The sequence below is a fragment of the Tachypleus tridentatus genome, chromosome 2, assembly GCF_004210375.1.
Source record: "Tachypleus tridentatus isolate NWPU-2018 chromosome 2, ASM421037v1, whole genome shotgun sequence".
Taxonomy (NCBI): domain Eukaryota; kingdom Metazoa; phylum Arthropoda; class Merostomata; order Xiphosura; family Limulidae; genus Tachypleus; species Tachypleus tridentatus.
In genome coordinates, this window is record NC_134826.1 from 55,396,230 (window position 1) to 55,411,648 (window position 15,419).

The 15,419-nt window shown below is 34.3% G+C and overlaps 1 protein-coding gene across 1 annotated transcript in view; it reads left to right on the forward strand.

Moving 5' to 3' along the window:
- The window catches only part of LOC143243875 (serine/threonine-protein kinase PLK4-like), a 63,665-nt gene that overhangs the window by 34,410 nt on the left and 13,836 nt on the right, over positions 1–15,419 (forward strand). The window contains 5 exon segments of the mRNA XM_076487627.1: positions 448–552; positions 961–1,219; positions 9,798–9,931; positions 10,085–10,173; positions 12,593–12,692. Of these exon segments, the coding sequence (XP_076343742.1) occupies positions 448–552; positions 961–1,219; positions 9,798–9,931; positions 10,085–10,173; positions 12,593–12,692 (687 nt within the window).

The window sequence follows — 15,419 nt, forward strand, 5'->3', positions numbered from 1 at the left end:
GTAACTTTAATAATACATGAAGAGATATGTGTCAACTGTTGATAACCAAGAACTTTAATAAAACATGCAGGTACGTGTCAATAGCTGATGACTGTAGACATCCAGTAACTTTAATAAAACAGTTCACACAAATCACTGCATGTTTTATTAAAGTTCTTGGTTGTCAACAGTTCTTTTTAGCTATCAACAGTTGACACGTATCACTGCATGTTTTATTAAAGTTCTTGGTTGTTAACAGTTCTTTACAGTTATCATCTCTTGTAGAAACCTCTTATTAATTTATGTTGTATTTATTTCTAGCAAGAATTTGATGGTCATTTTTTTTTTAGATGTAGACCCTATTAAGTTACTACTTTGGGTGTTTTTGGAAATATAAAAATCAGGTGTTTTAATAATAATCTTGTGTTTTCATAATTACAGTGTCTTTATTTTTCTGGATATTCTTAGGTTCATATACTGGAGAATGGAGAAGTTTGTGTAGAATTTATACGTTGTAAAAATCAAGAAGAAAAAGTGACTGATGTCTGCAGGATTTCTCCAGATGGAATGAGAGTATGTATTAAAACAGTGTTTGAAAGTTGTAGAAGCATAATCATTAAAATTTGTATGTTGTCATCTAACCTGTAGAAAATACAGGCTGAATACACAAATAATAAGCATAGATATTTATGAGCACACAGGTAATAAACATAGATAATTATAAACACACTACCAAAGCGAAATCTGAAAACATAATAATGTGTTTTATGTCACATTTAAAACATACCAGTGCGTTTTATCTCACGTTTAAAACATACTAATTTCTTTAACTCATCTAGTGAACCAACACAAACACATTATAGTACATAATATCTTCAGGTCATCTAGTGAACCAACAAAAACACACTATAGCACATAATATACTTAGGTCATCTAGTGAACACTATATTTTAGAATACCTTGTTGTATTTTACTCTTCAGGTTATTATTTACAAACCAAATGGTGGTAAAGGTTGTCCTATAACCAGTTCTCCTGCTGTTATTCCTCAAAGTGGTGCAGACAATATTTTCAGTTATGAAAGTCTTCCTCAGAAACATTATAAGAAATACATTTATGCTGCCAGATTTGTAAAACTTGTTCGAGCAAAAACTCCAAAGATAACTTTCTACAGTTCTCAAGCTAAGTGTATGCTGATGGAAAACTCTCCAACACCTGATTTTGAGGTCAGTTTTTATAAAGGTAAGTCCTCAAGAATAACATAGTTATTCTGTGTTTTTTTACCTTAACAGTGGATCTTTCATATTTAGCTCATATTACAACAGTAAAACCTGTCTGTGGTAGAATCGCATAGGACTGAGTAAAATTTCCAGCTCAAGCAGGTTTTCCGGCTCAGATAGTGAACATGCATTTCCTTAGTTATATATAATTTTTGAGTGGAACATTATACGTGCTTGACTCAAGGGAAGTAAGACTTTTGTGAATAAAGTTATTATACTGTTTATGCTGTATTTATTAGAATAAGAACAAAAAGACATTCAAAATATACAAAAGTACACAAAATTGTAATCACATTTATCTGTAGAAAGTGTCCAATTTTAACTTTCGTTTTTTTAATGGGCTTTCTCTTTCAGTTAAAAGAGAACATTAATTCTATGGCCTTTTCATGAAGTTCATTTTCCTGCTTCCTTTTTGCATACAATTTGATAGTGTTAATATAACTTAACACTTGCGATGAAGTAGGAATTTCTATTTCCTCAATAAATTTTCCATTTTTGTTCATCTTCTGAACCTCTCACACTGTTATCATCTTCTAATTTTATTATAGATTTTAAATCAGTTTCTGTTAAAACATTCTTGTCAACGTTCACAAAACTTTCTGCGTTCACAGAATCATCTGCACCATTCTTCACCATCAGAGTTTGGATTTCACTAGAATCATGATAACAAACAACTTCTACACAGTCTCTGCCATTATCAAGAATAAATCCACAGTTTCAAAAACACTTTATTATGCATTTTATGCATTTGATTGAATGACTTAAAAATGCAATTGCATCTAACACATCAATTTCATGGTCATTTCAGATGCTCTCTTACAGTCGTCTATGTTTGTAATAATATGCTGAAGCACAATTTTCTGTATTTCAGTTTTATACACTGTATAATTCCATTATCTAGTGGCTGTAGAACTGATGTTGTACGTGGAGATAGAAAGACTAAATGAACATTTGAAAGTTGAACTTTTGGGTGACAAGTTGCATTGTCTAGGAAAAGTAGAATATTCCTATTTTCTTGTTCCATTCTTTTGTTTAATTTGTTCAAAAATTCCTCAAATTTATTATTCGCCTTCCATTCCACAGGAAGTTGATTCTTCATTAAATTTTTTAAATAGCGCAGATTTTCACATTTACTTATTACCCATGGTTTCTCTTGTTTTCCATCAGCAAATGCAGCCAAAAGTACAGTCAATTGTTCTTTCGAATAGCGACCTCCAGAACACTTCTCTCCTTTAATCTGCAATGTTTTACTGGGAAAAGCTCTGATAAACAAAGTTGATTTGTCTGCATTTGCAATATCCTTTGGGTTGTAATGACAGATAATTTCTTTTCACTTGTTTGTGCCAGTTTTCCACTGCATGTTTGTCAACATCATTTGCTTCTTCACAGGAAACATTAAATGTAATTCTGTGTCTTCTCCTAAAACTTTTCAACCACCCATTCGATACAGAGAAGCCATCTAAATGAAGGATCTCTGCAGTTTCCTTTGCTTTTTCTTGCAGAGTTGGACTGGATGTAGGGAACTTCTTTGCTCTTGCTGCTGAAAACCACTCAAACACGATGCAGTTTAGCTCATGGTACTTAGTACCCTTTTCTCTTCTTTTGATCAATTTCGTTTTGTTGCTCTTTAAATATTTTTCCATTATTTTATCTTTTTCCTAAATAATGTTGTAAATCTGTCTTTCCACATTTAAAATGAACAGTGACTTCTCAAATGCTCTTTTTTTTTCCTCACAGACCATTTTAATGACAGAAATCTTTTCCTTGAGATTTAAGATTTTTAATTTCTTCTCCATGGGTTTGAAAAATAAAACAACTACTACTTCACTTTAATATTATTTTATTAAAAAAATCTACTAAATAACTCATTTTTATGAATATGTGCTTAAGTCCCATGTTTTATATAAAAATATATTTGAGTCATATTTATGCCAATGTAATCCTCTAATGAAGTAAAAATCATTTGAATATCCAATATAATTTATCCAAAACTTTATCAAATATTGTTATCCAGTAAAATATCAAACACCCCAACTCTAACCCTAACCTTTACCCAAATCTAGCCCTGACTCTTAATCTAAAATTCATTAAAAGATTACTTGCATATTTAATAGCTTTTTTTAAAAAATGAGGGTATTAAGCAAATTTTCCAAAATTTTAAAATTAGGGAAGATAGGAATTTATTTTTTTTGGGGAGAATTACTTAAAGAGTAGAATTTTGCACTTAAAAGACATATATTTCTACAAATCATGAATCTAATTTAACTGCAAAAAAACAATATATTTAACCAATACGTATTGTAACAAAATGTCCGAGAATTTATTGATATTTTAACAAATTATTAATTAAAGAAGAATTTATTAATATTTAAAGAAATTATTTATTAAATAAATTAATGTTTAATCAAAAACATTTTTTCCACCTAACTTACGGTCTAATCCTACTTGTTGATAGATGAGGTAGGTGAAAGATAGTTTTCTGTCTGCATTCTCCTGAGTGTGGATCGCTGTATGTGATGAGGGGACCTCCCAGGGAAAGTTCTGTTCTTTCAGTTTACCTCCTCTGGGATCTAAACATCCACCCGTTTGCCGTGCGTGGTGACCCGTGAAGGAGAGGAGAAGATCCTGGTGGTTGAGGGGTCCAGCCCTGACCCACCACTTTGGCGTTGAATTTCTGTAGACAGGTAGCCTTGGGGTGGTCCCCTAGGGTCAATCGGCTGGTCCACTTAGGCTAGGGTAAACCAAGTACAAGTTTTGAAGGTTCTCAACAGATGTTATGAACATCATATCTGATGCTGGTATTTAGGTATAGTGCTCATGAAACTCTGATGAAGCTGCAGTGTCCTTGTTTGGCATTGTGGTGCGTCTTCTTGTAAGGCTCCGTGGTGGGTGGGGTCAGTGGGAACCGAAATATTCTTTTTTATTATGGATCCTCCAAATAAAAACTTAAATAAAATAGTAAAAAAACAGTTTATAGTTAAACGACAACGTCTTGAAGATTCTGAGCAGTAATCTTCAACATCTGTAACACCTGCACCTTATTTTCTTATACTACATTCTCTTTCAGATAAACCTTTAGAGTAGATGTCTCCATTTTTCATGAAAGAATAAAAGGGACTTGCTGGCTCTCCAAAGTCATTCAAAAAACTTTGCTCTGTTGACATGTTGGTGGAAATATCCACATCTCAACACAGTGAACTTCTCTTGCATTGAAAGGTGATTTGGGATATACCTATTGAGGTTACACCTCATGCGACTTTATATTCATCACGAGGAGTTATTGTTAAGAGGGATTTGAAGAACGTCCCTGTGTCGGAGATTCTCGCTGGTTTCTCTGCCCAAGGAGTTTCTTCAGTGAGGCATATCTCCTCTCACAAAGATAGAATGAGGATGCCAACCAATGTCCTTGTTCTGATATTTACATCACTACGTACACCTGCCATCAGCAAGGTACAGCCATACATTCCAAACCCTCTCAGATGTTTCCAGTGTCAGCAGTTAGCTCATTCAAAGACCTCATGTCATGGTTCCTTGATGTGTGCTTGTTGCAGTGGCAAGGACCACGATGCCTATGAATGTGAAGCAGACCCTCATTGAGTTAATTGCAATGACTCTTGCTCATCCTACTTTCTTTTTTGCCCTAAATGGTTGGAAGAAAAAGAAGTGCAACGTTTGAAGAGGATTCAAAATATTACCATGAGGCTCGTAAGTTGCTGTCCACCACTTCATCATGGATGTATGATAGACATCGTTTCACTACCACAGTGGGAGTACAGACGGATCTCTCTCTGTCTTCAAAAGAATCCTTCTCAAACCAAATGAAAAGTCTTTTGACCTCAATGTTTAAAAAAGTTGATGAATCAATGTCAACACCCATCTCTGTCCCTAACATACATTCCAGCAAGCCCCAAGATCCACTTCTTTTCATTCCGGGTATGGGCATTTCCTTGGGTGCATCTTCTTCTCCCACCCCAAGATGCAAAATGATCATTCATTCACCTCCTCAGTCACTGGAATCCTCTTCCAAACACACAAACCTGCCCAATCGACCTGGGGCAGGATCCACAGAGGTCGACAGACCTCCCTCAAATAAAAACAATAAAGAAAAAAGATGTCATAAACAGAAGGGCTGTCTGCCCAATTTGCCTACACATAAATAAAAATGGCCACCTTGACACAATGGAACTGTCGAGGTTTATGTTTTAATCTGGATGACATTAAAGCACTCATTGCTTCCTTACCATCCTATGTCTTTCCTTACAGGAAACATTTCTGAAACCTACCGATACAGTTACCTTTCAGCAGTTTTCTTTGTACAGAAATGACAGGCTGTGTGATGGACGAGTGCATGGAGTGGTGGCACTGTTGGTTGATCATCATGGGCACACCCTTGGGGCTGTAGCTGTTCGTGTTTCCTTTTGTCGTACCATCACTGTTTGTTCTCTCTACCTGTTGCCTGGAAAGACCTATGATCAATCATCCCTTGATGCTCTCATTGAACAGGTGCCATCTTTTTTTTTTAATCCTGGGGAACATTAATGGACATCATTCCCTCTAGGGAAGTGTTGATATTTGATGGGAGGAGTCGTTCTGTAAAGCATATACTCTCTTATCATAACCTTTCTGTTTTCAGTACTGGTTTTTATACTTATTTTCATGCACCTAGTCAGTCCTTTACTGCTATTGATCTTTAATTTGCCACCCTTTACTATTCTCCCACTTTTCATGGTGGGTTAATAATAACCCATGAGGCAGTGATCATTTTCCTATAATTATGAGAGAGACTAGCCATGGTCAGTGCCTTCCAACCTGTGTGCCATGGTGGAAGCTGAATTGAGCAAACTGGCCCTCTTTCACTGCTCTCACAGAACTTGATCCTGCCATTGTTTGTAAGCCATCAACTCTGTGGCAGCGGTAACTGACTGTATTATACAGGCAGCTACTCAATATATTCCTGAAACCTCAACATGATATCCTCATCCGTTGTGGAATCATTCCTGCTATATGGCATGAAAGGCTCAAAAACGGGCCTGAATACTTTTCCTAGGTATGCCACACTCTCGCACCTCATGCTCGGTGGGTAAGACATCAAAAACCAGTAGAACTTTTGGATTAAGTTCATAACCAGCAGATCTTCTACCACCAGTTCTAAAGGCATATGGGACAAGATTTGAAAGGTTAGTGGGCAGTATAATTCTGTCCCCCTTCCGATCTTGCTCTCGGATGGCCAGGAAGTAGCTGACACTCAGAGCATCGCTGATACCCTAGGTGAAAGCTTTTGCCAGGTATCTGGCACTTCTGTTTCATCCTCCACCTTTTTAGCCATCAAGACTAGGGTAGAACAATCATCTCTTTCCTTTTGAGCTGATTATCTCTGCTATAATTGTTCCTTTACACTGGTGGAGCTCAAACTGGCCCTTCATCAGTCTGGCATTACATTGGTCCGACCTGATGATGCACATACGAAATTCTGCGCCATCTCTCTCCTGCTTCTCTTGTTATACTCTTCTGATTGTTTTTAACTGGATCTGGCAGGAGAATGTTGTCTCTGATGCCTGGTGCCAGGCTATTGTCATACCTTTCTCTAAGCCTGGGAAGGATCCCAACTTTCCTTCAAAGTATTGTCCAGTTGCCTTGACAAGCTGTTTCTGTAAGATCTCAGAGAAGATGGTTAATGCTCGTCTTGTTTGGTTTCTCGAATCAAACAACATCCTCTTCCCCCACCCAGTGTGGGTTCCAATGATGTGCTACAACATGAACCTACTAATTCGACTTGAAACGTCAATCAGAGAACCCTTTCTGAAACAACATCTTGTATTGATATTCTTTGACATTTTAGAAGGCTTATGACAAAACATGTATGTGTGGAATTTTGTGAGACCTCAATTTATATGTGTTACGTGGTCATTTGCCCATTTTTATTAAAAAATTTTTAATGAACAAGCGATTTCAAGTTCATGTTGGTTCAACACTTTCCCGTTCTTTTCTACAAGAACTTAGAGTCTCTTCGGGCTGTATTTTGAGTGTCACACTTTTCAGTATAAAAATTAATGCCATCACTGAACAACTCCCTCATATTGTGGTAAACAGGCTCTATGTCGACAACTTTCACATCTCATGTCAGTTGTCAGACATGAGGTATATTGAATGGCAGCTACAGACTGCTGTCACTCATTTTACTGAAGTGGACCACAGCAAATAACTTCTCTCTCTCTCTAAAACTGTTTGCGTTCACTTTTGCTGCCAGCAGGATATTCACCCTGATCCTGTAGTCCGTATCAGTGAAGTTGTGCTGCCTGTGGTCCGTGAGACAAAGTTCTTGGGGCTTACCTTTGACTGCAAACTGACCTTTATACCACACATCAAGCAGCTACGGGTCAAATGTACAATAGCACTGAACATCCTCCGTGTCCTCTCTTCCTCCACTTGGAGAGTGGATCAATATTTTATGCTAAAGATATATCGTGCTCTTATTTGATTGAAACTATACTATGAATCACTGGTCTGTGGCTCTGCCAGGACTTTGACCTTGAAGATGTTGGACCCTGTTCATCATCAGGAGTTCAGCTCTGCACTGGGGCTTTCCACACTTTCCCAGTTCAGAGCTTATACATAGTCTCATGAACTTTCTCTGCAACTGTCTTTACTATGTGCTTTGAAACTTTGTTCCTTTCCAAAGCATCCCACCTGGGGTTGCATTTTCCTTTTTTGGTGGGCTATGCTTTTTCAGAATAGATAATCTTCCATTGCTCCTTTTGGCTTTTGTATCGAGGCTCAGTTGGATGAATCGGGTCTGTGTTTGGATTACATTGCTATTTCCACTGGTCAGCCCATCCCACTATGGCTTCTTACAAACCCCAAATATGACTTATCTTTAAGTCATCTGAGAAAAGCAGACACTCCCGATTGGAAATACTGTCTGTTATTTGCTGAACATCTTTTGAACCATCCTTCCATTCCCATTTATACAGATGGTTCAAAATCAGATGACTGTGTGGGCTCTGCTGAACTGTATGCCATTTCTCTTGCCCTGGATTACATAGAAACTAAGCAGTATTCAAATTGCACTATTTATACTAACTCACTTAGTTCTCTACTAGCCCTGGAATTGCTTTACGTTAGTTCTCACTGATATTCACAACTGACTAGCCCATTTCTCTTTAACATCTACTTCTATTCAGTTTTTCTGGGTACCAGGTGATGTTGGCAGTTGCAGGAACGGGCTTGCTGACACCGCAGCTAAATCTATCTGCTCTGGTACTATCACTGCTGTGCCTGTCCCATACATGGACTACGGTCCTGTATTGAAGGCTCGGCTCTGTGTCAGTTGGCAGTCACCTTGGAGTGAGCAATGTGAAAACAAGCTTTTCCAAATAAAACCCTTTGTTGGACTTCGGCCATTTTGCTTCCATAAGGATCGTAAAGAGGAGGTTGTTTTAACTAGACTATGCATTGGTGACATTTTTTAACTCGTTTTTTTTTTTTTTTATCAGGGACTGATGCACCAATATGTAGTCTGTGTAACACTCAGGTCACAATAAGCCATGTTTTACTGTCTTGCCACCATTATAACTCTAACGATGGCACCATTTTAAACATGTTCTCTCCCAGGGTTTATCCATGACGTTAGACAGTGTTATTGGTGATGGCGACACTGTCCACCTTAGAAATGTTTTTAGTTTTTTAGAAGCCATTAATATTTTTAATGGTATTTAAGTTCTTTAATTTAGACATTACACCTTTTTTATGTTATTCCCTTTTAAAAATCAAAGTACATCTAGTTTGATTCGAAATTAGAAAATGGCTGGAACATCAAATAACTCAAACCCAGGAGTGAAAAGGCCAACTTCAGGTGATTCATGTAGTTTTTGAACCTGCACATTAGTTATCCTGGCGAGTTATGATAATTACAATTATGCTGCAGAAAGTCCTTTACAACTTGTATTACTGCAGTTTTTCTCTTACCATTGTAGACTAGATGTAAAAATTGGATTTAATGCTATTTATGTTTTTAATTTTAAAATTAAATTTTGTTTTGTTTTACCTTAATTTTCTTTTATGAATTTTAATAATTTTACTTTAGTTTTAACTTTTTAGCAGATATTCAGTGCAGATAGCCTAGTTGCTTTGTGCCATAAAATACCAAATCATTTCTCTGGTTCTGCCACATTCAGGGCCTTTTATAAGAGAAATGGGAAGATAATGCTGCAAAATGTTGATATTATTTTTAGCTTATACAGGTTTCCATCTTGTACAATTTCTGGCTTAGGCAGGTTTTACTGTAATTATATTGGAAATTGAGTAAGCAGACAGAACTAGTTAATAATCTCCTAATAGAATGTAATTGTTAATAGATATGATATTATCTCTTGTATCCCAAAAGTTTCAATATACACAGTACTTATCTATATCTATGTAATATATCTTATGTATCCTGAAAGTATAAATACACAGATGGTATGTCTTTATTATCCATTTTACAAGTGGTTATGTCTTTATTATATTTCATTTTACAGGTGCTATTTATATTTAATTTGCAGGTGGGAAAATAACATTTTCTGGGGGTTCAACAAAAATTATAGATGTTACAGGAAAGGCATACAGTTTAAACTATGAAGAGGAACTGGAAGGTCTTCCATCATCCATACAGATACTTTGCAAACACTTTTCAGAAGTAAGAGTTGTTTGTGTGATAATAAAAAGTTGATTGTTTTGAAGAGTCACAAGCCCTCTTTAGTATGATATTTAACAGTCTTTGACTTGAAGTGCAGTGTAAGATTATTATATGTACAGCTTGCTTTATTTTAACTTTTATATGTAATTTTAGTGTCATCAACATTGTCAAGATTTGGAAGCTGCCTTAAGTGCCACTGAAACAAGAACATCCCAGCAGTGTTTTCCTGTTATTATTGGGAGGTAAAGTAGAAATAAAATCTTTTATTAGTCAAAATGACAAAAGTTTTATTTAAAAATATTGTTAATATTATATTTGTCAGACAGTAACAAGTATGGGGACACTTACATTGTACACTATCTTAAACAATGAATAGCTAATCAGAATCTATAATATACCTGTGGAATGTCAGCCAGTCTCCTGATGTTGTTATTTGTAAATTGAGTTTAAATTGTATGGTGCCGAATACATATGATTGAACTTTTAACTTATGGTTATCTCAACTAATGTTGCCACTTAATCTGAAACAAAACCTAGAGTTTAAAATTCTCTCAATTATTTTTAAGTCATGGGTGAGGGGTGTTTCACTCATTTGGAAATTCATTAGACAGTGAAGTTGTCTGTTTCACTTTCAACATAGATTTTCAAGTCTCTGCTGTCATCTCTTGAACTAATAATCAACCTCTATCTCTTGATTCTGGTTTACCTTAATCAGATATTCCCAGCCACAAAAATAGACTTCTCAAGTCATTCTTTGATTGCTGCTTAGTATGATGCAAGGCATGAAGCAGCTGACTTACAGTGGGGCAATCAGCAATATTGTTTTGATTTACAGATGAATCATATTGAAGTGTTTTGAACTGTATAGATGTAAATCTACTTAAACTGAAATATTCACTTGCTCATGTACAATAAATTCTGAATCATTTGTGATAAAAGTGATCTGAGAGGATGGTTAATAGCTGTAAGTTTCATTTGTACTTTAATTACACTGAAGGCAATATTGTCAGTGTTGATACTTGAGACAGGCATATTGTTATATTTTCTTACATTTAATGAAAATTTGTCAGGTTTAGAGAAATACTGTATTTTAGTTTTGTTAGTTGAGAAGCATACTAATGTATCCTAGAAAAATGAACTGATAAGTATTTTAAAATGTCAATGATCAGTTTTGTTATGTGTTGATAATTCTTCAAGCGTAATGTGTCATTATCACAGATTTGTAATTTCAAGGCCTAACTTAGGCTGCTTGTTAAAAACTGTCAATGCTTTGGTACTTGTTTGACAAAAATTACTTTAAATTTGTTAAGTATGATGGAGTGTACACCTGTAAAAAAATAGTAGTTCTTTGTTCATGTATGGTTACAGCATTAGAGATGGATCATTAGTGATATTTACCAATTGATTAATCTGTGGTCTTATTAATTAACCAGTATAGTGTTCATGAAAATGTGATATGTACAAGCAAAAAAAAGGTGTTGTTAGGTGCAACTAGCATATTGCCTTCCTTCTTATCAGTAGATTATGAGAAGAAAGGAGAAACAAAAGGTACTGCCAGACAGGTATCTTTCTTTTTGTCAATAGTTACAGAAGGAAAGAGAAAAAAATGTGGTACCAGGTGTTGCCAGACAGGTACTTTTCTTTTTGTCAGTAGTTTTAGAAGTAAAGAGAGAAAAAATGTACCAGGTGCTGCAAGACAGGTTACTTTCTTGTTATCAGTAGTTTTAGAAGGAAAGAAAGAAAAAACATGGTACCAGGTGTTGCCAGACAGGTGACTTTCTTGTTGTCAGTAGTTTTAGAAGGAAAGAGAGAAAAAATGTGGTACCAGGTACTGTCAGACAGGTGACTTTCTTGTTATCAGTAGTTTTAGAAGGAAACAGAGAAAAACATGGTAATAGGTGTTGCCAGATAGGTGACTTTCTTGTTATCAGTAGTTTTAGAAGGAAAGAGAGAAAAAACATGGTACCATGTGCTGAAAAACAGGTGGCTTTCTTGTTATCAGTAGGTTTAGAAGGAAAGAGAGAAAAAACATGGTACCTGGTGCTGTCAGACAGGTGACTTTCTGGTTTTCAGTAGTTTTAAAAGGAAAGAGAGAAAAAACTTGCTTCCATGTGCTGCCAGACAGGTTACTTTCTTCTTACCAGTAGGTTTAGAAGGAAAGAGAAAAAACATGGTACCAGGTACTGTCAGACAGGTGACTTTCTTGTTACCAGTAGCTTTAGAAGGAAAGAGAAAAAGATGTGGTACCAGGTACTGTCAGACAGGTGACTTTCTTGTTACCAGTAGCTTTAGAAGGAAAGAGAAAAAGATGTGGTACCAGGTACTGTCAGACAGGTGACTTTCTTATTATCAGTAGGTTTAGAAGGAAAGAGAAAAAAACATGGTACCAGGTGCTGCCAGACAGGTTACTTTTTTGTTATCAGTAGCTTTAGAAGGAAAGAGAGAATAACTAATTTTATTATTTTTTGTGACAAACAGTGTAATTAGGATTATAACACTAATATATTTAATCCCCACTCACAAATAATCAGTTAAATTGCTTAGCTTTGTGTGACAACATATCCATAAAGGTAAATATTAGCTTGTGCTAATGTTTTTAACTTTCATAGCTTATAATTTCTCTATCACTGTTAACTGATTGTGTGTTTGATATTTATCTAGACGGCCCTCTGCAATTCCAAGTAGTGTACAGAATGATAAAGAAAACTATTTATTGAGAGAAAAGTCAGGAAATCCATCTGTTCTCCATCCTTTATCAACTGTGGGTATCTTTTTTTACTTAAATCATAGTTCTAAAGCTGCATAATAGGAATTTGTTTGACATTACAAGAATAATTTATCCTTGGACCTTCTGCTATTGTAACATCTAACATGATTTAAAAATATTTGTGTGGGAGAAAAAATGCTATAAATTAAATTTTAAAAGTTTTGTAAATTAACAGTATTTTTACTTGGAAAAGTGTTTGAAATGTACAAATTTGTTTCAAAAAATTGTTTAAATATCTTTTATTAGGTTGCACTTCTGTTAGTACTCAGTCATTCTTTACATGTATTAGGGCTTAACCCTTTCTCCCTGGATTTCCTTTTACTACACATGACTGAAAGTTTTACTTTCTTCATTCAAAACTTTATTCACCTACTTTTTGTTTATGTTATACCAATTAGTATACCATAAAATCATAGCAAATAATCCATATTTTAATAGTATGTAAATTTTAAGTTCCTAATTATACAATTTGTCTTCTTTTCACCACCTCTTGAAAGACTAAGAAATTAAACATAAGTTATTCGTTATTGAATCATCATTGTTCAGATAAACTGTAATTTTTATTGCCTTCAAATTATTTACTATTGAGCTATCAGTAGGAAGTCAGATTTCTGCTGTAATGCCCTTTCTTTCAGGATATGTTAATAGTTCTCTTATGTTTAATTGTATACTACATGTAGCCAATAGAAAGTCAATATTTTCATCTGTGAAATGACATATTGCATAATATTGTGTTCTGAACACATAATAGTCAGTTTTACTCAGAATACAACCTTTGTCCCATTGAGAAACTTAATGACTAGTCTGGATGAATTTGTAATGGTTATGGTGCATAGTTAGAAAGCCAGAAAATTTGTGAGAGTTAGAGGAAATTGTCTACTTTTTGCATGTTATTAGTCTGTTATTTGGTTCCTAATATTTGATTAAGTAAAAATTATTTAGTGCATTACTACTATTAGTAAAAACAGTAGGCTTAAATGTCCAATAGTGGATGACAAATAAAAACAGATTGGGTAAGTACTTTATTTATTGTTTATTATTAATTTATTATTGTAAAAGTAACTAAATGTAAAAATAGATATATATTTAGTTTTTTTCTAGATTAGGTAAAATATATAATAAAAACATTTCACAAGGTAAACATGCAAGCAGTATGTGTGTAATTTGATAGCATTATGGGAGCTGCATGTATCTTGAGTGATTTACAATGTATAATATTGCAAATAGTAGTTAGACACAGTTCAAAGGGAATAAAATTTAATTACAAATAGATATGTACTATTACTAGCATACTTATGATAAATGAAAGTAGTGTCATGTTACAATTTGAAGTCATTCTAATAATAAATAAATGGTAATTTAGATTTATTCTGTTCTTTAGTGGTTACGAGGTTGGTCAAATTCACCAATCCCATTTTGAGTTAGGGTAGAGAAAATAACAGGCAAAATGTAATGTTTTATTGGAAAACAACGTTTGAAATGTAGTTTGGAGGTTAAAGAGATGACACAAAGGAAATTTAAGGTTTTGAGATGAAGAAAAGTATTTTAACATGGAAATCACTTTGCACAGAGATTGTTCAGAAGAAATACTAAATATATTCTTGGACAAATCTTTATATTGTCTTATTAAAAATACTTTACTAAAAATGTGATTTCTGTATATGAAAAATTTCTGTTAACTGAAGGCTGCCAAATTTTGTGAAGATATATACACTATTGCAAGTTAGATGTATTAAATCTGTAAAGACTTTAAATGAGTACCAGAGATCATGTAATTGATTAAATTAACTGATCTCATGTTGAAAAAGTTAAATGTATTTTTTAAACAAATTATGGGTTACATACAATAGGGTATAAATGTGCTTCAAACAAATTAGGGATCATATGTGTTAGAGCTTAAGTGCTGTAAATAAACCATAGATCATCTGCATCAGTGGTAATGTGCACTTCAAACAAATTATAGGCCATCTATGTTAGGGCTTATATTTTTTAACAGACATTAAGCCATGTGTGTTATGACATGATTTTTTAAAAATAAATCATAGGTCACATGTATTAAGCCCTTGATTTTTTTTTTAAACTGGTCATAGGTCACATATATTGCTTCATGCATTTTTAAACATATCATGGGCTACAAATGACAATTTTGTCACAGTGAACGTAGGACGAAGAGTACGTGAAAATAGTAACTAAAGTCTATATTTAATGAGACCTGAATGACACCACTTCTTTAATCCTTCCATTATGGGTTGGGTAAAATTCACCCACCTTATAAACCACAAAAGTAATTATATTATGACTTTAGTTTAGATAATGTTTGCAATTCTGTACAACATTTGGCAGGTTATTGATAAACATTACAAGAGTTTTTAATGCAAAATATCGTGTTTTTAATTTAAGATTTTCTCGTAATGTTATTTCTTTCAGTATGCTGATTATGTGACATGCAAAGTAGTTTTAATTTTAAGTTTAAGAAAACTGTTATGTATCAGAACATTTTCAACTTTCACATGGAAAATCTTTGTAACCTTCAGGTAATTAGCAAATATTTTTTTAGAAAAAACTTCACATTTTATGTATTATTTTCACTACTGTATGGCTTGGATTCGATATGACCAATTTTCTAAACTCTGTAAAAAGTTAGGAAATAAATATAAATTGTTTTTTCTTTCCTGAATGACTGCAGATTATAACACACTTTTCTTTTTGTAAATAGCTTAA